At 48.7% G+C, this 24,418-nt stretch overlaps 1 protein-coding gene across 4 annotated transcripts in view; it reads right to left on the bottom strand.

Annotated features, from left to right (window-relative positions):
• The window catches only part of ADCK1 (aarF domain containing kinase 1), a 121,729-nt gene that overhangs the window by 56,669 nt on the left and 40,642 nt on the right, over nt 1-24,418 (bottom strand). For all 4 annotated transcript variants that reach the window (XM_045071799.1, XM_045071796.1, XM_004739158.3 and 1 more), the window contains one exon: nt 12,430-12,633. In XM_045071799.1, the coding sequence (XP_044927734.1) occupies nt 12,430-12,474 (45 nt within the window). In that variant the 5' untranslated portion in view covers nt 12,475-12,633. The remainder of the gene's footprint in view (nt 1-12,429; nt 12,634-24,418) is intronic.

Genomic DNA, 24,418 nt, shown 5'->3' on the forward strand with positions numbered 1-24,418 from the left:
CCTGGCTGCCCCTGAGCTTCCCACAAAACCACTCCCACCAGAATCCTGTCCTTGGAGTCGTCTCCTGGGAGTGCCCGGCCGGGATGAGCACCTCCCACGTGGTTAGCATCCCGCTAAGGTCGGCGATCATGTTCCCTCTTAGACACTGTGGGATCCGGGACTCCAAACCATTGCTTCTGCCCCAACCGTCACCAGTAAAGAAAGAACATCCTCTGGCTCACCTGGACATGGGAAGAAGCCATCGGAGCCCCAGCAATCACACCCACCCTGCCCACGCTGCCCACCCCAACCCTGAGCAGTCTGCAAGAAGAGACCCACCCCTCCCCTTACGGGAGGGAAGGCATGCCATGAGTTCATGCAAGGAGAAGATAAGGACCCCACCCGTGGTTGGCTTGGCAGTCCCAAGGGCAGAGGGTCAGCTGTCAGGGCCACTCCTTCTAGAGCAGTGGCTGTGGCTCTCCATCTCTGACTTGTCGCCTCCTGACCCCACTGCCCAGTCAGGTACACTCACTCTGAGTGCCACTCTGAGTGCCAACCCAGGCAGCGGTGAGAAAAGCTGGCCACGCCCCAGCTCCAGGAAACAGCACAAATAGGCTCAAAAGAAAGAGTTCACCTTGACCAGATGTGGAAGAAGGAAAGAGCCTCCTGGCACGGCTCCTGCCTTGCACCCCTCCAGCTGTCCTGCACTGTTGGCGGACTCTGCCCAAAAATCAGCCGCAGAGGCCCACGCACACATACACACGCACACACACACACACACACACACGTGTGCATGCACACACATATACAGACACTATCAGCTGATCAGACTGAACACAGTTCTAAGATCTGGGGCCCATGGTGACGCCCTAAAGCCTGCACATCAAGATCCAGTGCTACAACCCTACCCCCACTGTCTCGCCCTCCAGAAACCAGGCTATCCTCGGGGGCGGCAGCTGCACAGTGGGAGGGGTGAGGGCTCAGGCAACAGTGCTCAAAGCGGGGGCTCTGCCTCTTCTAGCTAGGAGATGGAGGCTGCTGCTTAACCTACCAGAGCCCCAGCTTCCTCATTTGGAAAACTGGAAGGGTAAAATCTACCAACCTGTCGAGTTATTGTAACCATTAGAAACAATATCTATAAAACAGCCAGCCACTGTGTGTACTACCTGGCAAGTACCAAACAGAAAGTCCCCTGCCATTATCATCTGAGGACATGAACATCTTTTAGGCTACGTTCTGCCCTACTGCTTCCCACCCCACCCCACCTGTCACCTTGGGGTTTAAATGAGAAGGATGGTATCTTCTGACAGACCCCACCTTCTCCGGCCTCCATGAGTGGCCAGGGATGTGTGTGTTTCCCAGGGCGACTATAACAAATCACCACGAACAGGTGCTTAAAACAACAGAAATGTATTGACTCCCTGTTCTTGGGGCTAGCCATCTGAAATCAAGGTGCTGGTGGGCCTGCATCCCCTCTGCAGGCCCCAGGGAGGAGCCTTCCCGGCTCTTCCTAACTCCCAGCGGCTGCCAGCGATCTTGGCATCTCCTCGGTTTGCAGCGGCATCCCATCTCTACTGCCGCCGCCGCATGGCTCCCTCGCAAGGCCACCAGTGGCCGGATGTAGGGTCCACCCCAATGCACTATCAACTTAAGTTACCGAATTACAGCTGCAAATACCTCATTTCATATTCTCAGGTTCTAGGAAGATAGGAATGAGGTGGAGGAGTGTGGGGGGACACCATTCCACCCAGCACAACCCTTGACTTAGGCTCAGTTGGGCAGAGTCCTGATCCAGAATTTCGTAAAAGGAAAGTGGAGTGTTTGGGACAGGAAGGAGGGTAAGACCCTGCTTGGGGCAAGCCCGGGAAAAGGTGAGGCTGAGCGCTGCCGGGGGCAGCAGCCCACAGAGGAAACCAGCTGTGAATAGAGCCGGCCTGCAGGAAGAACATGAGAGACAGAGAGGAATCCTAGAAGAGCACCCCAAAAGGCCCACTCAGCCCCGTGCCTGCCCAAAGCATAGTCACAGGACACAATATGTCAGTCCTCTTGCCTCAGCTGGTTCCCAGCAAAAGCGCTCATGCCCTCACCGAAGCCAGCTTGAACTGTGGCCCCCAAATATTCACAGGTTGGGGTCCTAACTTCCAGGACCTGACTTTCGGAATGTGACCTTACTTGGAAACAGTGTCACTGCAGATGCAATTAGTTAAGATGAGGTCACCCTGGCATGGCAAGTGGGGGGCGCTAAGCCAATATGACAGTGTCCTTAAGAAAGGGGGCAACTTGGACACAGAAACAGACACACACACAGGAAGCACACTGGATGAGCATGAAGGCGGAGATCAGAATGGCACTTCTGTAGGCCGAAGAAGGATGAAGACGGCCAGCAAACCACCCGCAGCTAGAGGGGAGGCTGGGAGCAGAGCCCCCTCCCTGCCGAGGGTACACCCGCCCCTCCCCAACCCCCGGGCACCCGGGTCTCGGGCTCCTGCCCACCAGAACTGAGACAACAGATTTCTGTGGTTTGAGCCGCCGGTCCGTGTCACAGCAACCCTCATGATCTAACACAGCCCAACCACAGGGCCCCACCACCCAGCCCCGCGCCTCTGCTCCTGGGTCCCGTGGAGACGCTGCACTGCCAGCCTCCAATTGCCTCGGGCTTTCGCTCCTTCCATCTTGCTCATCTTCCGAGGGCCACCTCCTCTAAGAACCCTCTTCTGAACTTCCCCCTGAACCTTTCCTGTACCAGCCCCACAGCTGAGTGCTTAATTGTTCTCTGTAATTACTTCCTCTGTGAATTGTTCTGTCTGCCCGGTTTGGGGAGGGAGGACCACAGCTTTGACACATTCTATATCCCCCACAGCGTTGGCACGGAGGTAAGTACCTATCGGCTGCTCAACAAATCTGTACTTTCGGAGGGAGCGACGCAGTCGGTGGTGGCCCCCGACCTTCCAGAGTCTGCAAACGGGGCTGCTGTCAGCTGAGGCGCTTTCTCCAGCGAGCAGGCCCAACACAGCTCAGAGGAGGGCTGGGTTTGGGCAAGACCCTACAGGTTAGAGCCTAAAGGGCCGGGGTGGGAGGGTGGGTGTGGGAAGGGGACATACCACAGCCTGGTCTGTGGACTGAAGGTGAACGGTGAGCACATGGGTATAATCATCCCAACCACTGGCAAGTCGGAGGGCTTGCTAAAGGATACAAAGAACATCCAGAATCCTCTCAGCATGAGGGATGAACTTAAGAAAATAGGGCTTCCTCAAAGCCCCCAGGAGGCCACAAAGTCCCATGGAGGGCGAAAGCCAGTGGAGCCCCTCTGGGTTTCTCCAACAGCAAGACCAGAGTGTCTCTGAGTGTTGGCCTCACTCCAGGCAGCAAGCTCCCAGCCCTGAACAGGAGGATGAACACTGCATCGGAGTCAGGAGACCTGGGTTTGAGTGCTGGTTCCACCAACACCCCAGCCAGTGACTTCCCGCTCTGAGCCTCAGTTTCCTTGCCAATGAAACACAGGCCTTGGACAGGGCGATTTCTAAACCATCACAACTCAGGAGTACGTGATTCTCTTGGGAAACTTTTGTCTAAGGCGCCTGCCACTGAATGACGAAGGCCAAACCAGAAAAGCCAGTGTTTGTCAACCGACAGGAAGACCCAGGCACCAGTGGGGTGCTGGATATAATTGAAGGTCCCAGTGTGCCTGCTTCATTTTGTCCTCACAAGAGCTCTGCACGTGACGACCAGAGCTAACAGCTGCCAGGATTCACTGTGCGCCCCAGATGGGCCCTAGCACTCAATCCTCATCACGGCCCTATTAGTGTGGAGGTTTTGCCATCATCCCTGTTTACAGATGAGAGGACTAAGTCTCAGAAACAACTAATGATGCAGTGAAAATCTGGTAACATTTGGGATTCATGCAAGGCTCTCTAACTCCAAAGTCTATTATTAACCATATGCCAAACTACCTTGGAAATGACCCTCCTGTTCTCTCCAGAAGACAGACCCTGCCCTTGCCCTCAGCTCATAGTTGAGACAGCCCTAGACACACCCTCACACAGCCCTCCACAGGCTCCAACAGGAACACCCCAGGGGATTCTGGAAGCAAGACCCAGGCAGGCGCAGAGCGGGCCACCTCGAGAACTCCAGGACCCATAACGCCATGATGTCCTGCATCCGAGTGTCTCCGTGCGGCTAACAACACATTAGTAGCACCTCTGGTGTGCCAGGCACTGGGCAGAACCCCAAGGAGAGTGGGAGACCACCCACCCCGAGAACACACACCCACACTGAAATGACCAGACAGACACAAAAGGGAAACCAAGTACTCTGATTCACAATCCAACCTGGCTGAAGAGGTCGGTGAAGGCTTCAAGGCGACAGGGGCACACAAAGTCATTCTGCAATCAATGCAACCATATTTTCTAACACCTACTATGTGCAGAGCCCACACTAAGTCCCATGGGAGTTTCGAGATGGAAAAACAATCAATCTGAATGCAACAAACAATGGTGTTAGAGCTGTGATAGGACAGAAAGTGCCCAGAGGAAACACAAAAGAGCCACTAATACTGACTAGGGGTGGGGGGGGGGGCACATGAGGAGGACAAGGGTATGATTTCACTGGAAAACATGCCTCAGTTTCCCATCTGTAAAATAAGTAATATTAGGACTGATCTCAGAGGGTCCTAGTGAGAAGTAAGATGATCTCCAGGAAACTTCTGAGACAGTGTCTGACACCCAGCGAGCATTCAGGCCGTGTGTCCACGAGTGTGGTGGTGGTGTTAGAGCCGGAGTTCAAAGGATGAGAAGGGGTCTGCTGAGTTAAGGAGGGGAAGTAAGAGCACAGGCCTTGGGGTGCATGCAGTGAACCCCCCGTGGGGCCAGAGTGTCTCTGTGTGAAGACTGGAGCAGGAAAGAGAGAGGGGAACAGCTCTGACCTGCTCTCTGGGGGGCTCTGTTCCACAGGCACAGGAGGGACGTGGCCCAGGCTAGGTAAGGGCAACGTGGAAGCTGTGGGGCCACAGAATGAAGGGGCCCTGGAGATGGAGCACAGCCCCCAAGGAGGAGGTTTCTCGGGGCTGGGGCAGGGCAGCTGCTCAGGAGGAGGCAGGGACACCAGGCAGCCAGAGAAGAAGAGCCAGCGCCATGGCGGCCACCTCAGTCTCTCCCCCAGTGACTAATAGCACACTATCCGTCCCGGATGACATTAATGCTTCCCGCCATCCATCTCCCACTCGTTAAATTACCATTTTATGGCCAAAATCTCTCTCCCATAATTGATAAAAATCTCCTTTTGATGTTCAGTATGATTGGGGGGGAAAATGTTTTTTTATTCTTCATTATGTTTTTAATATAAATGTATTTTTTATGGAGAGCTGCTGGGAAGCCCAGAGGAGGGGAATCACTCTCCCTTGCCCCCCAGTGCTCCCCACAGACAGCTTGGCGGCCACCAGCTCCTTCTGGTGGGCAGAATGCGCACACCGCAGCCGTCTCGGGGAACCAGAAGCCAGAACAAAGGTTGTGCTGAAGACCGAGGGAAGCAAATCTAAAAAGAGCCGAAGCCTTCCAGGCTGTCCCGAGCTCCAGAGCGCAGAGCAGCTGGGGTGGTGAAGGCTGAGCTGGCCTCAGCCAAGCCGCTACCCGTGTGCAAGGACAGGGGCAAGAGCTCCAGGGGACAGGGACGCCCAGGGGCTGGCACAGCATTGGGCAGAGAGCTACGCTCAGTCAGTGGGAGGAAGTAAGAGCAGGGAGAAGCTGGAACAACACTAGAAAGAAGGCAGCAAGGAATACAAGACAGAGGCATGTGTCACCGAGGAGGGGAAGTTTTCCGCAGGCACAGGTCCCCCAGGTAAAACTGGCTCCTCCAGCCCCTCTGCCCCAACCATGTCCCTTGCCCCAGTCCAACCCAGGGCATGTCTGTCCCCACATACGTCCACACCCAGCTCCTCCAAGGCAAGGGAGGCCAAGTCCAGCTGACAGCCTGCAAGGAAGAGGGCTGGGTCCTGAACACAGGACAGCCACCAACTCGTGACCCTGGGCACCCGTGGCTGTCCTCAACCCCTTGTCTGGGGAGTCAGCTCCAGGCACCAATAGCACAAAGCAGATGCTGCTGATGGCCTCAGGACAAGGCTATGGTTGACACGGCCAGGCTGAGCTGCCAGTACCACCCCCACCAAGGTGGGGGTCACAGGTAGGATTTAAGAAGCCCAGGGGTCAGGCTCCCAAGGCCCTGGAGGGGAGAGTCTTGACCAACAGATGAAATGCTGGGTACTGAGCAGGGAAGAGAAAGGAGAATTCTACTAGCAAAGCCGTATCAGGACAGAGAGCCGTACGAGCTCTCAGAGAACCTGGTTGAAGATCCAACCCTGCCATTTGCAGGCCTCTCCGAATCTGGGTTCCTCAGGCATATAAAGCATCCAGCATAACTCCAGGAGGGCAGCTAACATTGGCAGGCCATTTGCTCTCTGCCTACAGGCTCCACGTGCGCCACGTCTGTGAATTCATTTAACCCCCACAGTCAGGCTGTGGGGCATGTGCTGTCAGTATCCCCATTTTACAGGTGAGGAAAATGAGAGATGGAGAAGATAAGTAACCCAGCCAAGGTCACACAGCCAACACATCGGCAAGCACTTTAGCTCCTACTCTCAACAGGAAACTCGGCTGTAGGGACCAAAGGTACAGATGGGCAGTCCTGACTGAGGGCCATGGGGGACCTGCATGGATACTGTTATGTGTCGACTTTGCGGAGCCATGCTGCCCGGACACTTGGTCAGACTTTATTCTAATGTCTCTGTAAGGATCTTTTTGAATAAGATTTACATTTAAGTCAGTAGACTTTGGGGGGGTCCTGGGTGGCTCAGATGGTAAGCGTCCAATTCTTGGTTTTGGCTCAGGTCATGATCTCATGGGTCTTAAGAGTAAGCCCTGCATGGGGCTCTGCGCTCAGCAGGGAAACTGCCTGAAGATTCTTTCTCTCTGCCCCTCCCCCCACTCACATGCACGCGTACTCTCTCCCTCCAAAATGAATATATAAGTCCTTTTTAAAAAATCAGTAGACTTTGAGTAAAGCAGACTGTCCTCTGTAACATGGGTGGGTCTCATCCAATCAGTTGAAGGCTTGAATAGATCAAGACTGACCTCCTGGAGCAACAGGGAATTCTGCCAGCAGACAGCCTTTAGACTCAAACTGCAATTTCCACTCTTCCTGGACCTCCAGCCAGATGCCTCCCCACACACATCAAAGAAGCAAGACTTATCAACCTCCACAACTGCATAAGTCAATTCTTTAAACCAATCAATTTTTCTACTTATTACATACACACACACGCACACATACACACCCTATTGGCTCTGTTTCTCTGGAGAACCCTGACTAATAGAAGAAGGAAACCCAGCCCTGGCAGAGGTGCCACCTGCAGGAAGGGGTGCCCAGAGGGGGTGCCTTTCCCTGCTTGTCACACAGCTCTCCACGTACCAGCAGAGGTCTTGCGTGAAATGACAAGGATCAGCCCAGAGTTTGCCAACCCCTATCCATGGCCAGCCCCAAGGCCTCCATGGAAGCCCCTGCTCCAGTCTCTGTCCAGGGTCTGCACTGCCCCCACCGGATGCCCCACCACCACCAGGAAGCCCTCACACGGGCCAGGCACTCTCCTGCCTCACCTGCCTGCGTTCTACTTCTGCTCTTGCCGGTCTCTTGCCAAGAGTGCCTTCTCTCTGCCACCCCTGCCAAGCTTAATAAATGACAGAGGTTCCTGGTAGAAGCGCTTCTTCATCACTTTCTTTTTGCTTATACCTTGAGCAAAGCAGGATAAGAATGTCACCTTCCACCTGTACCTATAGATTTGTAAGAAGCCACAAGGTATGCATTCTCCCACCTGATGCACAGTGGTTCCTTTCCATGTTCCATTGGACCCCCTGGCCAGATGGTCCATCAAGAACACGGATCTCCTGTGACACACAGCATGTGTCCCTGGGTACTATGGGAAGTTATAGAACAAGTTCAAGTCTAGATCCCCACCTTGTGGGAGCTCAGGGGTAAGAGAATGCTAAATCAAATTTCAAAGGGGCGCCTGGGGGGCCTAACAGGTTGAGCATCTGACTCTTGGTTTCAGCTCAGATCGTGATCTCAGGGTCTTGAGATCGAGCCCCATACTGGGCTCCATGTTCAGTGTGGAGTCTGCTCAAGAGTTTCTCTCCTTCTGCCCCCCCCCCCACTATACATGCACACACACCCTCTCTCTAAAATAAATAAATAAATCCTTTTTTAAAAAAGAGTCAGAAATTAATAAAATACTGCAGTTTAAAAATAACACCGGGGCACCTGGCTGGCTCAGTCATTAGGCGTCTGCCTTCAGCTCGAGTCATGATCCCGGCCAGCATCCTGGGATCGAGCCCCACATCTGGCTCCCTGCTCCGCGGGAAGCCTGCTTCTCCCTCTCCTGCTTCCCCTGCTTGTGTTCCCTCTCTCACTGTCTCTGTCAAATAAATAAGTAAAGTCTTTAAATAAATAAATAAATAAATAAATGAAAACACCAACATGTTTCAGAGTACACACGCCAAACCCCAACCCCCAAGACCAGTACAAGCAGTGCCCCTTAACAAAGGTGTTTCTGTGCATCACTCTGGCAGCTGATCTCATTTCCTTCCGTTTTTCATACAACTTTAGAGCTGGAGAGAACCTTAATCTGATTCAAGTATATTCCAAAACAAAAACAAAACTGGATCATTTATTGAAATATATTGTAATGAGATCAGATGTGTGTGTGTGTGTGTGTATTAGTTAAGGAGAGGGTAGGAGAAGGGATGTGAGCATGTCCACAACCATGGATAACTGTAGCAGTGCCGCTGACAATTCTATCATGTCTTCCTAAGTCCCACTATAACTGCTTTCCCCAAGCTCTCCACCTACCTCAAACCTCCCACCTTCCCTTTTCCCCACCTGGAAAAGATGACCTCATCTCCCACCTTGCTAAGAAAATCTGGTTCCACTCCATCTTCCTTTGGTTGGGTCCCTCTCCAAGTTCTCCTCTCCCTTAGGCTCACATTATGAAAAAAGACATCGGAGGCCCTTCACAGTGTGACCTCAGCACAAACTTTGCAACCTCAGCTCCACTGTTCACCAAACTGAACCCCATATGCTAGTCAACAAGACCATTCACCATGCAATCTCTGTGCTTTATGCTCTCCAGTGCCTGTACACTTGCTTAGCCCATCTCATCCTCCAGAAGTCCCCTCCTCCAACCTCTACTTCCAATCCCCACCATCCTTGAGAGCCTGAGTCAGATGCCATCTGCTTCAGACAGTCTCAATCCACCCAAATGTAACCTAACTCTCTCCCTGTCTGTCTGTCTGTGTCTCTCTCTCCTATAAACCAGGGGGCATTTACATGGCCAGCTACTACAGAGACTTGTACCTCCCAATGACCCCAGACTACAAAGGCTAGAATGAGGTCTTACCCATCCTCGGCTGCAAGCAAAGCTTCCAGCACTGCACCTTCCTCACTAAATACCAGCTACTTGGACAACAAAGAGATAGAAGGAATGGAAAATGAAGGAACGGCTATCAAAACACAGAACTACAGGCTGATCATACCTGTAGGGGGCCTCTGAGGACTCTTGGCCCAGAAGAGGAATGTGTAAGGATGGGTTGGTGGTCAGAACCCTGCCATGTCCTCCAGCAGGGAGCCAAGAACTCCTGGGGACCAAGGCGGTCTATAGCCTCATGGATTAGGCCTGTGTGTTCCCCATTCAGGGCACAAAGGTGTCAGCCTGAGCTCCTTCCAAGGCATGAGCCATGACCAGGAGAAGAAAGAACTCAAGTCTCAGCCACCTGTCAGGGCTCCCCTCTGCTGGATGGAAAGGACCAAGTCTTCAGCCTTCTCCCCAGACGCTCAAGCTCCGGCGCCATCTGCTGGCTACGGGAAGCACTGCACCCACACCTCCAGTCCCAAGGGCAGTTAGGGGACCAAGGTGGAGACAATTCCCAACCCTGGGAATTTTAGAGTCACCAGAAATGACCCCACCTCCTAGAATTCGGGCTTCTAACTGCCTCCCAGAACCTGTCCTTCAGGACTTCAACCTAGCATTTAAAATAAAAGGAACAAAAAAAAAAAAAGCAAGTTTCCTTCTGGTAATACTAGCTGAGAAACTTCCAAGACACAGAAAACAGTCAAAGTCCACCAAAGTCAACCACAGAAAGACGATTATCACATGATCTCTCTGATATGAGGAATTTGAGAGGCAGGGCAGGGGGTTGTGGGGGGTAAGGAAGGAAAAAATGAAACAAGATGGGATTGGGAGGGAGACAAACCACAAGAGACTCTTAATCTCACAAAACAAACTGAGGGTTGCTGGGGGGAGGTAGGTAGGGAGAGGGGGGTGGGGTTATGGACATTGGGGAGGGTGTGTGCTATGGTGAGTGCTGTGAAGTGTGTAAGCCTGATGATTCACAGACCTGTACCCCTGGGGCTAACAATACATTATACGTTAATAAAAGTAATTTTAAAAAGAAAAATGAAAGAAAACAGATTTCCAAATTATTTCTGCCAGAGAGAAAGCTCTGTTACATAGGAGACAAAGCACTGGCCTCGTAATCAGAAGATCCAAGGCCTTGTCCTGTCACTCACACCCTTCTCCCTTAGCTCAGTGGCCCCCACCCCACCCCCAACCCCACACAGCGCTATGCCAGGACAGTGCCCCTTTACTTACGCCCCCTCCCATGGACTGGCTGCTGTGAAAAGATTTGCACAGATTCAGAGTCACATGTAGATCATGGAGTTCAGAAGAGATGCAAACTCACTGTCATCTCCTGCACCCTGCTGGGGACACCCCGGGGGCCAGCCTCATCTGCCTGGGACAGGGACTGGTATGAGGACACTAATGACCCTGTAAGACCTCTGATGGTGGGAAGGTTCCTCAAGAGGCACAGATGCAATCAACCCGTGCAGCCCCAACACACCAGCCTCGAGCTCTCTCTGGCCACCCTCCCTGCTCTTTCGGCCTGAGATTTAGGGGCAGCTATGCAGACTTTGATCTCTAGGGGCCTTTGGAGCCCACCTAAGAACTTGAACCCAGCCAGCAGGTGGTGATACATGAAAGTCCCAATTTCCTGTAACCACATTCCTGAAACCAGGGATGAAACAGAGCTTTCCACAGAGGGTCCCAGGGCAGGCGTGGAGCCCACCACCAGTGGGATCCACTCAGACCTCTTCAAGGCAGGGCGAGCTGCTCCGTCAGTGTCACGGGAGAGGCGGGAGGAGGAGGGAAGTGCAAAGTGAGTGACTTTCCCCGCCCTCACACCCCCACATCCACCTACCCTGCTTCCCACACAGCCCCTTTCCCCTCCCTCCACCCACAGACTGAGAAAGTGTGTCACCAGGGAACAAATGCCATCTTCCCCAAGGGAGGAGGAGGAGGCAGGGGGAGAGGAAAGATTTCAATTGTGCGCCTGTGGGGGCCCCGGTAAGAAACCAGAGGCTGCCGAGCTTCCCAGCTGGGAAGAACGCCCCCTCAGAACCGTGACCTTGACATTAGCCTCCTTTCTCCGAGGGCTTGACACACCTGAGGGGCAGGAGCCACAGGCCACCAAGCTCAGGACCACACGGCCAGGGGAACTTAGAGAAGAGGACCTGAAGATCCAGATGAAATCTTTTGACCCCAAACATCCTTTGGCCAGCTGGGTCTGCCCACCACGGGGCTGACACCCCAAACTTCTCATCTCTCTTCACCCTGATTTACAGGGGTGCCACTGACCTGCTCTCGCCTCCTCCTCTGGCTCTCCACAGACAAGCCGGCCTCCAAGGGTTAATCTACTGCCTTTCTTCCCTTGCAGCCGCCCCCACTGAGCTGCCACACGCCAGCAATGATGCACTTCACACTGTTATTACAGTGATTTATTTAGTTTTAATTTGGGGGTGAATCTCGTGCTAGAGGAAGCGGGAGGCCAACGGTCTTGGCAAGAAGCAAAGCCACGCACAGGCCTGTGCCATGCTAATCCTGTCCCCTCCGCCGGTGTCCCTCCATCCTAACCCTGCTCCTCCTGGCCTGTGGCCTTGCTCCTGCCCTAAACTGGGAGGTTATCTCCTCTGCCTAAGCCTTTATCCCTCATCTGCAAAATCAAGTAAATAACAGTACCTACCTCCTACGTCTGCCGCGAGGACGAGGTGAGCTACTGCAGGGAACGCGGTACAGCTGTTCTCACGCAGTAAACACTAAATAACAGACAGATGCTATTGGGATTGAGCCCTATGAATCACATTACTTGGTAGAATAAAAGCAATCGCCTATCAACTATTTCAGAAGGTTCGAGTCATCTTTTTCACGGAGGGCCACAGAGGCGCCTTGTTAACCCCTTTGATTTCACTCCTGAGAGTTGCCAAGAAGTACATTTCCACTCTGGGGCGGAGCCCCAGCCCCCAGCAGCGACAGCACAGCAGCCCAGACCCCGGCCCTCCTGGGCCCGCAGCTACCTCCTTGCCCAGGTCCTCGCGGATGACCTGGCGGACCTCATGCATGCTGCTCTGTGGGGCCTGGCTGTGGAGCACCTTCAGGGTGCTGGTGTACTCCTCTGGCAGCAGGTAGTCCAAGGCTCCCAGGTGCTGGCCCACCTTGATGAAAGTGCCCCGGTTGGCACAGCAGAGCTCGCAGAGACGCCTGGCAGAACGGAGGTGCACCTGCAGGGAGAGAGGCCAGGGCCGGAAAGGTGTGAGTGCCCACTGTCCACTGGACATCGGTCCCTCCTCCGGCCCCCTCTGGAAAGCCCTGAGATTCACTCCCCAGAGCGAGTGAGCAAGTGCACACGCACACACGCACGCACACACACACACACACAGCCCGTTTCACTCGCCTCCTGCCTCAATGCTCTCCTTCAACCTCAGCACCCAGGGCAGTCAATCCCAGCTTCAGCCTAAGGCTGGCCGCCCGCTCCCATGTTTCTGGTCATCTTCCCATTGAAACTCACCTGGCCCAGGAACCAGAGCATTCATTCAAGGCTTTTCACCAAATCTACTAATGATTCAGTTGAGGGCGCACGGAGTAAGTGTACATGCCACCCAAGCCTCAGACACATGAACAACACTACCTGCTCGGAGGTCTACAGTCTCTAAAACATGGTGGTTTGTATCATTTCTTTGAATCCCTATAGCAGCTCAGGGAGCCAGGTACTGGTATCTTTAAAAATAAAAAACCCAGGTGTTGTGCTTATGAAGAAATGCTAATAGAGGTCAAAGGAAGGTCTAGGAAATGCTCCAAACCTAGGGCTCTTTTAACTCAACAAATTTTTGCATGGATCTCCTCTTAAATGGAGTCTTACTCCATTTAAGTTACTCCATTAAAGTCTTACTGGGACTTTACAACTCTCAGGAGTCTTACTGGGAAATGTCAGGGGCATGGAGCACACAGCTAGGCCGGTCGCCTAGGACAGAGCAGGCTGCCTGATGCCCTCTGTCCTTCCAGAGGTAGGGGGTGGCCCCCTCGGGTCCTAGGCTGTGTATCCCCCGTTCTCACTCCAGTTCATTGCAGGGTCTTGGAACTGGGAGGGCCCATCCTTCCTGGCGCTACAGCTTCTGCTGCAGGATGGGGCCATGGGCTCAGACAGAAAGGAGCCCAGTGCCCTGTGGGAAGCTCTTCACCCCCAAAAATGGTAGAGCTGGTCTTCAGCTCGCAGACACAAGCTGCTGTATTGTCCTCTTGATCTGAAGTCCCTTCTTTTTATCCCAATTTATTAAAATTGGATTTCAGGGACCAATCCTGTGTATCCATCAACCAAGAGGGGAAATACCTAGATGGACTTGCACTCTCTTGAGTGTCACAGAAGATGCCAACATAAGCACGTACTGGAGACAATAAACCACCTGAAGAGTTAAGTAACTTCTGGCAACAACAATGGAAGAAAACAGCTAAAGATCCCCTACAATGAGTTGCTAGGTGAGCCACACAGAAAACTGTTACTTCAGAAATTAAAATACCACCACAGCCCTCAAAAGCCTTGTCCCAGCAGCCAGGGAGCCCATTGGCCCCATCCTGCCACAGCCGACTGGATGCTCCCGCCTCCAGCCCTGGGAGCTGTCCTGAGGTTCCCCCCCCCCGACAGCATCCACTATAGGCTCTGCTGGACACCACCACCTCGCGCCCCAGTGCACTCTCAGGGGGCCTTATATGCACATGGCTCCTTCTCCCAGGGCAGAGTCCTCCAGCCTGGATGTGGGTACCTGGTCCAAACTGGGCCACGGAGAGCCTTTTTTCCCCGAGAGGACGACACAGGGAGAAGGAAATTAATCCTAAGAAATGAAGGGAGAGAGCATGTTCTTAGATGGGTCGAAGAATTATGGGAAAGGGGTAGATTCTCTTTAAAACTTTGCGGCTGGGGACTCAGGGGACCAGTGGCAGATGGCGGGAAATCAGTGCTACGGCCGGCCAAGGCCACGCTCAAGCCCTAGCTTTAAGGAAGCGAGAAGGAGGGCAAACGTGATCAAACACAGAACTGGGCATTTCCTCACAGAGCAAAGGCCCAGGCTGGTATGAACAAATGACTTTTTGGAGCTCAAATAATCATTGCCCAAATTCCAGCCCAGAAGAGGAGAGGCCATAGTCACTGGCAGAGTAAGAGGCAACAGACAGGCATCTACAACCCGTAAGTCCTGAGACACAGAGCGACGGCTGCCACGTCCAGCCCGACAGTCCCGGCCAGGCTGCGCTGGCACCAGCGGCCCTCTCCCCCAGGGAGGCACGCTCAGCCCCCACATCAGAATGCGCTGGAGTCAAGGCCACGCGGAATCAGAGGAGTGGAAGGTGTGGTGAGGATACGCCCCACTTTCCCCTCCCTGCCCAGGAAAGTCCTCCGCCACCATGTATTCACTGGGACTTCCAGCAGGCCAGGTTCCGTGCCCCCAGCACAGGGGAAGCCGTGACCCAGCCACCAGCACACGGAGAATGACTCCCAATACCAGGATCACACCGAGACCCACCGGAACTCAGGAGCAGGGAACAACGGGGCTGGAATCAGAGGCCGGGCTCAGCTCGGAAGAGGGCAAGTGGGTGTGTGCTGCTGGGCGCATGGCCTCCAAGCTCCAAATTCACCCCTCCCCGCCCTGCGCTGTGACCTCGGGGCTGCAGCCTGTCCTTTCTCCTTTATCAGATGGCTTCTTACTTGGCTTTGTCCACACTGAGGCCACAGCAGGGCAAGGAGGCTCTCTTCCCAGTGCCAGTGCGGCCTTTTAGCTCAGCAGCCAGCATGCCAGTGGTTTCGGGATGCTCCCTGCAGTGGCCTTCCCAGACCGGCCCACCCTCACTAAATTCCCCACTACCAGGTGGGCTCCTGCAATGGACCCACTCTGGCCCAGGCTCTCCAGCACATGCTCTGACCAGGCCAGCAGCCTGCTCCTATGGACCGTGCCTTCCACTGTGCATCTCCTCACCACAGGGCAGACCTCCAACTCAGCCTTGCCGGAGGGAGACCTCGGCTGAGTTCTGCCCTTGCTCACTACCCCCAAGCCCCAGATAGGGTGGGTGCTTTATGAGCTTGCTACTTCTCCATCCATAGAATCTTCTTTTACTCCTTTGAGGAGTTAACGACCTTCTTTCTACTTTCACCAGTTAATAATCTTTTCTATTAGGTTTTCCCCACTTGAACCCTCTTGCACCGTTGGTGGGAACATGAACTGGTGCAGCCACTGCTGAAAACAGTATGGCAGTTCCTCAGCAAGTTATAAACAGAGCTGCCCTGCGATCCAGCAATCACACCAGTAGGTATTTACCCAAAGCATGCAAAAATACTAATTCAGACAGATACATGCATCCCGGTGTTTAATAGCAGCAGCATCTACGCTAGCCAAATTATGGAAAGAGCCCAAGTGCCAGTGACTGATGAATGAATAAAGAAGATGTGATACATATATGAATATATATATATATTTGTGTGTGTATGTATATATATATATATGAATATTACTCAGCCACAAAAGAGAACAAAATCTTGCCATTTGCAACAACATGGATGGAGCTAGAGAGTATAATGCTAAGCAAAATAAATAAGTCAGTCAGAGAAAGACAAATACCATATGATCTCACTCATATGTGGACTTTAAGACACAAAAGAAATGAGCAAAGGGGAAAAAGAGAGAGAGAGAGGCAAACCAAGAAACACTCTTAACTACAGAGAACTGACAGGGTGCTGGTGGAGGGAGAGAGCAACAGGGGACCGGGATTAAGGAGCACATCTGCCGTGATGAGCACTGGAAGACTGATGGGAGTGCTAAGTCCCTGTATTGTACACCTAACTCCAATATTACACTCTATGTGAACAAACTGGAATTGAAATAAAAACTTTAATAAATAAATAGTCAATCAAGAAATAAAAGACTGGGGGTGCCTGGGTGGCTCCATGGGTTAAAGCCTCTGCCTTCGGCTCAGGTCATGATCCCAGGGTTCTGGGATCGAGCCCCGCATCAGACTCTCTGCTCCTCGGGGAGCCTGCTTCCTCCTCTCTCTCTCTGCCTGCCTCTCTGCCTACTTGTGATCTCTGTCTGTCAAATAAATAAATAAAATCTTTAAAAAAAAGAAAGAAAAGACTGGGTTCCATTCTACACATTTTAATACAGTGTGCATTCCGCAGTTTACTTACACGATGATCAGTGTAAAATAAGATCTCGGAAATTAAACAAATAAAATGGTTTCCCCCATCAGATTACTGGCGTGACTGGTCCCTGATGGATACACAGGATTGGTCCCTGAAATCCAATTTTAATAAATTAGGATAAAAAGAAGGGACTTCAGATCAAGAGGACAATACAGCAGCTTGTGTCTGCGAGCTGAAGACCAGCTCTACCATTTTCCTTAGACTCAATTCACATCTGTTTGTTTCTGCTGCTGGCAGCCCTCAGGAAGCACCAGACTAGAGGATGTTAGTGGAAAGATTTTAAAAAAAAAGAAGAAGAAGAAGAAGAGAAAGCAAGCATCAGCCCCCTGGCCCTCACCAGCAGCTGGAGCCAGGCCTACGCGGGGTCTCTTGGCACAAAGTGATGGTCACCTTCAAGACAATGTGTGGACAATATGGGGAGCCCTCTCTGCTCACAGAAGCCCAGGAAAGCTGGTCGAGGCCCAACTCACCAGCATCTTGGTACATCAGCCATAGGGGCACGGATCGTGTGTGTCCCCTGCACCCTCTGTGTACCTCAGGGCAAGCTGTGCATACGCCATTAATGTAGATTGATGACGACTCTGGGTTACACACTCACAAAACCACCACCCATGAAGCTGAGTCAGCATCTATGGCAAATGGCACCCACATTTCAACTAAAGAAGCCCCAAAGTCACCTTCAACCAGCTTCTTTATAAATTGTGTGTGTGTGTGTGTCTCTCTCTCTCTCAAACACACACACACACACACACACACACACACACACACAGAAGTGAGGGATGCTGCCATTCACCAAAAACCAGTAAATGTTTGTTTTAAGACCAAATGACACAAATGCTGATCTCCAGGGTCCCTTTTCAGCTCCTGCTTCAAGGGCTTCACTGTTCTTCGGAAGCAGAAGACAGGTCCCACCATTCACCTCCTTAATCTGATCCCCTAAGGGGCTGTACCTGTTGATGGCAGGGACTATCCACAAGGATTTTACAGTTCTCTCCCCGCCAAGGGGCCTTTCCTTCGACAAGGAGTCTGCTTGATGAAAAGGCAAAGCTTCTGGAACCTTGGGACCTCAGCCTTCCCCTGAATCTAATCCTGTATGCTACATAACTTCAGGCATTGCACTTACAACACAGGCCCCAGGAAGGACACGCAGGCAGGTGAAAGTTAGTGGTACCAGTTCTGTCCAGCAGAGCCTTCTGCATCTGCCCTGCCCAATAACATAGCAGCCACCAGCTACCAGTGGCCCCTGGACACTTGAAATGTGGTTGGTGTGACAGAGGAACTGAGTTCTTCATTTTACTTAATTTTAAATAATTTAAATTTAAATCATCACATGTGGCTAGTGGCTACCATACTGGACAGCTCAGTCTTATAAATCAGTAACTATAATAAATAATCATTTACATAGTACCCTGTTTTTGTTTTGTTTTGTTTTAATTTATTTGACAGAGAGATCAGAAGCAGGCAGAGAGGCAGGCAGAGAGAGAGAAGAGGAAGCAGCTCCCCACCGAGGAGAGAGCCCAATGCAGGACCCAATCCCAGGACCCCAAGATCATGACCCAAGCTGAAGGCAGAGGCTTAACCCACTGAGCCACCCAGGCGCCCCGTAGTGCCCTGTTTCAAGTACTATGCCTGAGCTACAATAAAAGCTAAAATATAAGTGGTTGTTACTGTTTTTAATCCTGCCTAATATCTCTGTAAAATAGATCTTAATATGTGTCTTTAAGGATGACAAAATAATCTCAAAGAGGTTCGGTGACATTCCAAAGGTCCCAGCATCAGCAACGGTGAGATGTTGGTGTGTTTAACCATGTGCCAGGGGCCAGGCATGAGCTGAATTTCTCTATGTATGCACACTGTAGGGACGCAAGCATTGTGGGGATGGTCTCCATGGGCAAGGAGCTTATTATAATCCAGACAGGGGGGTGGACGCGCGCCCATGAGCTGGAATCACCAATGGCAGGCGATAAAGGCAGCCGGGTATGACATGGGCTGGACAGAGCACCTGCCTGGTGCCAGGGTGGCCACGGAAACTGGATCAAGTGTATACAATTTGGAAGGCCAATGAATGCCATAGTCAGTCTTGAATACAACAAGAGTCATAAAACATAATGATTAATAGCATTGGCTTTGGAATCAAAAAGTCCTGGGGTCAAATTCTACTTTGCTACTTACTTGTCATAAAACCTTGCACAAGTTCATTCACTTTAGGGCTTCATTTTCCTCATCAGTAAAAGGAAGAGAACAGTGGAAACTGTCATTGGAATGATCCCATGAATCAAGCATAAACAAGAGCTCAGCACGGGATTCAACCCACAGTCAGTGCTCAATATATCAGTCAAAAAAGATGGCAGGTGGGGGGAGCCAATGTTCCTAGAAAAACGAAATTTAATAAAAAAAAAAAGAAAAGAACATTCCAGGCCCATCCACTCTCTATACTTTGTTCAGACTCACAAGTCTGGACCATAATCTAATAGAAACAATAGCTAATTTCATACTCTGTCATCTAAATGGCATACCATCCTTGCATAAGGAATGCAAATAGTAATAGAGCGTTATCCTACTAAATACACTGACCTTACGATCTCTGCCCCAAAGGCCCGCCTACTTCTTCTACTACCCTAACACTGACCACCCATCTGCTCACTGACCCAAGTGCCGCCTTTACCAAGCACCTGGTGTGACTGGCTGGCTGGGTGTGTGGCTGCAGCAGCCCCCACTACAGAGGCCTGACGTTCCCCCTTCTATCCCTGCCAAAACAGGGTAGGAACAGCTGGTGTGGTCTCCCGGCCCCTCCTCTAACTTCATTTTCACTCCCAGCTCAATAACTTGCCTTATGATTATCTCATTACCAATAACCTTGCTGTAATGAGTTTTAATCTGCCTCATATTAATTAAAAGCATTGTTATTAGCCAGCTTGGTTTGGGGCTTGAGAAGGGGGCAGTGAATAGCTAATAAGATCAACTCGGTGCTGATTAATTATTGGTTGGGAGGGATACAGCAAAGGCCCAAAGAGGGCAATTCCTGACTCATGTCTAAATACCCAGAAGCAGAAGCTTTGGCCTCCAAACTCAGCAGAAAGGTACCAAAGTCAGGCTGAATCAATAAGGCTCCCCATCAGAACTGGACCATAATCTCCAATGGGGTTTAGGGGGGTTTGTGACACAAAGAGGAAAGAGACAGACACACATTACCAACCACACACGATACAGGAAAAAAGAGAGAGAGAATGAAAGAGAAAGTAAGAGATAGACCTCAAAACAAAGATTTTTGATTAATTCTTCTAGTCAAAAAGTCAAGACCCAAAGGAAATGTAATGAAATATAAACAGTGGCATTTCTAGGCTGTGAGACCACAAGAGTATTTTTTCCTTCTCCATAGCTTTTTTCTATATTTTCCAAATTTCTTAAAGCTCACATGTATTGTGTCAATAGTGGGGAAGACAGTTTTTTAACATCCCTCTTTCAATATCTTCTACAAACATACAAGTCCAGCTGATTTTTTTTTTTTTCAGATTTACAAAATAATGGTTGTTAAAAGACTGGACACCAGGCAGCAAAGGACAATGATTCTTGAGCAATGAGAAACAAACAAGGTGAACCCTGTGATAGTCCCACTTTACTGCATCAAGATTTCTAGGCCCAGTGTCAGGAAAGGGAATCCAGGAAGTGCCGGGAGAAATACCTGAGTTGAGGAGATGGAGCTGGAAGTCAAAAGACCGAAACAACTAGGCTCACAGGACAAAGTACTGTGAGAGGAGAGAGCTATACAAAGAAGGAGCAATGAAGATGTCTGGAGGATCCATCTCACATATTCAGTTCACACATGAGAAAACCATTTGAGTCCAGAGAAAGAATAACCCAAAAAGACAAGAGTTAACAGTACTCAGTGCTCACATAGGACCTTCTCCACCAGCCAGACTGGAGAATCTTGTAATTATTGAGGCACTTGTTATAATACCCAGAAGGGGCTAGCCTCAGTAATGAAGAATATCCTAAACTAAATACTGCTCCATTCCCATCCAATGAATATTAAAAGAAAGGTCTGAAAAAGAATGAAACTGTTTCTGAACAAGTGTTTCTATGTGCCAAAACAAAGCTTAAGAGTATTTAGAATATAAAAATATTTAGAATATTTAGAATACAAAAAGTATTTAGAATACAAAAATTTCTGTGTGCCAAAACAAAGCTTAAGAGTATTTAGAATACAAAAAATACCTACCATACAAAAAAATAAAAGTGTACTATTTGGCACCTAATAAGAAATTACTAGGTATGCAAAGAAGCAGAATAATATGACACAAAATGAGAGGAAATCTAATTAATCAAAACCAACTCAGAACTAAAAATAATAATAATAAAATATAATTTTTAAAAACCCAGAAATGAAACCCATATTAGAATTATTACAGAAGAACATTAAAACCATCATTATAACTGCACTTCATATGTTCAAAAGTTAAGCAGAAACAAGAACAATATTTTTTTTAAAAAGAGAGTGAGACCCAAATGAAAATTCTTGAGATGAAACTATAAGGTGAAATATAAAAAATACACTAGATGGGATTAATAGCAAATTAGACAATGTAGAAGAAAAGATTAGTGAACTTGAAGACTAGCAATAGAAACTCTTCCAAATGAAATACACACACACAAAAAAAATTTTTTTAATGGAAAGAGATCAGTGATCTGTGTGACAAATTCAAGCAACCTAGAATTGCAAACTAGAACCTAGTAAACATGTAGTTGGGATCTCCAAAGGAATGGAGATAGGAGAGGGTAGAGAAAAAATATGTAAAGAATAATGGCTGAAAATTTTTCAAATATGATTGAAATGATTTCAAAATTGATTGAATTTTCAAATATGATTTTTTAAAAAACTATAAACAGATCCAAGAATCTCAAAAAGCCCCAAGCATAAGAAACATGAAGGAAACTGCATAATTAAGTTATTCAAAATCAGTAATAAAGCGAAAAATCTTACAAGCATCCAGAGAAAAAATATACATCATGGAGAGAGGAACAAAGATAAAAATGACAGCAGATTTCTCGTGCCAACAACACAAGCAGAAGTTAATAGAGCAATGAGTAGAGCACTGAAAGCACTGAAAGAAAATTCCATACCCAGGAAAAACAGCTTTCAAAGGACACCTGGGTTGCTCAGTCGGTTAACGTTCTGATTCAGCTCAGGCCACGATCCCAGGTTCCTAGAATCAAGTCCCACACTAGGATCTCTGCTCAGTGGGAAACCTGCTTCTTCCTCCCCTCTCCCTGCTGCTCCCCCCACTTGTGCTTTCTCTCTGTCAAATAAATAAATAAAATATTTTTTTAAGTTGTTTAAAAAGATACAGAAAGGTAAAATGAAACTCTTTCAGGCATATAAAAGCTCACAGAACTCATCTCCCTGTACAACAAAAAAATGTTAAAGGATATCCTTCACATAGAAGGAAAAGGACATGGGAGAAAAATATGGAACTATATGAAAGAAGAGAGACGAGAAATAGTAACTTTATAGGTGAATATACAAGAATTTTCCTTATATTCTGTATTTCTTTAAAAGATAAGTGACTGCTTAAACAAAAATTATAACAAAGTAATGTGGAATTTATAACATATGCAAAAGCAAAATGTATTACATTAACAGCACAAAGGCTGGGAAGAAAGAAATGAAAGTATACTATTATAAGAATTTGTGAAATGGTATAGTGTCACTTAAATGCAGAATGTGACAAGTTAAAAATGTATGCTGTAAACTCACACAATCACTAAAATAACAAAAAAGCAACAAAGGAAATAAAGAAGAACCATAAAAAATACTCAATGCAAAAGAAAGTATGAGAGGAAATAATAAATAAAGAGCTAATAGGACAAACAGGAAACAAATAACAAGATGAGATAAATCTAACCATAACAATAATCCTATTAAATATAAATGGTCTAAACACCCCAATTAAAAGCCAAAGATTGTCAATTTGGATAGAAAAGAAAGACTCCTGGGGCACATGGGTGGCTCAGTCAGTTAAACTCTGGATTTTAGCTCAGGACATCATCTCAGGGTTGTGAGATCAAGCCCCACATTGGACTCTGTGTTGGGTGTAGAGCCTGCTTAAGATTGTTTCTCTCCCTCCCCCTCTGCCCCTTCCCCTACTCATGCTTGCTCACTCTCCCTCACTCTCTCTCTAATAAATGCCAACACTAATTAAAATAAAGCTGGAATGGTGATATTCATATCAGACAAGAAAATTTCTATCCATTCTACCTAATTCTATCTAATTGGATTGTGTCACAGCTGAATTCCACCAAATATTTAAGCAGGAAATAATACCAAGTCCACTCAAACTCTTCCAGAAAACTGAAGACAGAATACTTCCCAACTCATTCTACAAGACCAGCATTACCCCCATATCAAAATCAGACATTAAATACAAGGGGGGATAAAAGCTACAAACCAATATTCATTGTGAAAATAGATATAAAAATTCTTCTTAAAAAATTTTAGCTAATCAAATCCAACAATTTAATAAAAGGCTCTATTCTCATTACATCCTATCAGGTGGTACACAATTTTGATTTGTCTCCCTACAGGCAATGTTAATTTGATCACTTCATTAAGATGGCTATCCACCTGCTTCCTCCCTTAAAAGTTACTTGCTTTCTTTTTATAATTAAGTATTGTGCAAGAAGAACTCCTGAATCTTATCAAACTCTCAATTTATTCATCTGTTTATTTTTGTCCATTTGGATTCATGGATTTCTACTTTTTTCAAGAGATCATAGTCCATTGCTATTATTGTTACCTCAACCTCCCTGAGGTATGTTGACCCATGATAAACTACACAGGTACCATCTGATACTTTTTTTTTTTTTAAGATTTTATTTATTTAGGGCACCTGGGTGGCTCAGTTGGCTAAGCCACTGCCTTTGGCTCATGTCATGATCCTGGAGCCCCAGAACTGAGTCCTGCATTGGGCTCCCTGCTCTGCAGAAAGTCTGCTTTTTCCTCTGACCCTCCCTGCCTCTCATGCTCTCTCTGTCTCTCATCTTCTCTCTCTCTCTCTCTGAAATAAATAAATAAGTACATAATCTAAAAAAGAAAAAAGAAAAGAAAAGAAAGAAAGGAATAAAGAAAAAAGGTTTTATTTTATTTATTTGACAGAGAGAGAGTGTGCACATGCACAAGCAGGGGGAGCAGCAAAGGGAGAGAGGGAGAAGCAGGCTTCCCACATAGCAGGAAGCCGGATGCAGGGCCCAATCCCAGAACCCCAGGACCATGACGTGAGCTGAAGGGAACACTTGACTGACTGAGCTACCTAGTCACCCCTGATGGTTTTTGATATATGTACACATCCATAAACTGTCACTATAATCAAGCAAGCATATCCACCACTCCCCAAAAGCTCCCAATGTCCCTTTGCCAAGCTCCAACCCTCCACATACCTTCCATCTCCAAACAACCACTGATCTGCTTTCTGTCAGTAAAATCTAGAATTTTCTATATAGTTTTATATAAATAACGTGATACAGCTCATAACTATTTTTGGGGTGGCTAGCCTTTTTCACTCAATGTAACCTTTTGAGATCCATTTTGTTCTTGCATGTATCAAGAGCTTATTGCTTTCCCTTACTGAGTAGTATTCTACTGTATGAATGTACCACAGCTTATTTATTCATTCATCTGTTGATATTTATTTGGGGTGCTTCCAGTTTTGGAGTACAATAAAGTTGCTATAAACATTCATGTACAAATCTATGCGTGAATGTATGGGTAAACACTCAGATATGTAATGGTCAAATTGCATGACAGGTAAATGTTTAAATTTTTAAGA

Source organism: Mustela putorius, unplaced genomic scaffold, assembly GCF_011764305.1.
Source record: "Mustela putorius furo isolate JIRA1106 unplaced genomic scaffold, ASM1176430v1.1 tig00000129_pilon_pilon_pilon, whole genome shotgun sequence".
NCBI lineage: Eukaryota > Metazoa > Chordata > Mammalia > Carnivora > Mustelidae > Mustela > Mustela putorius.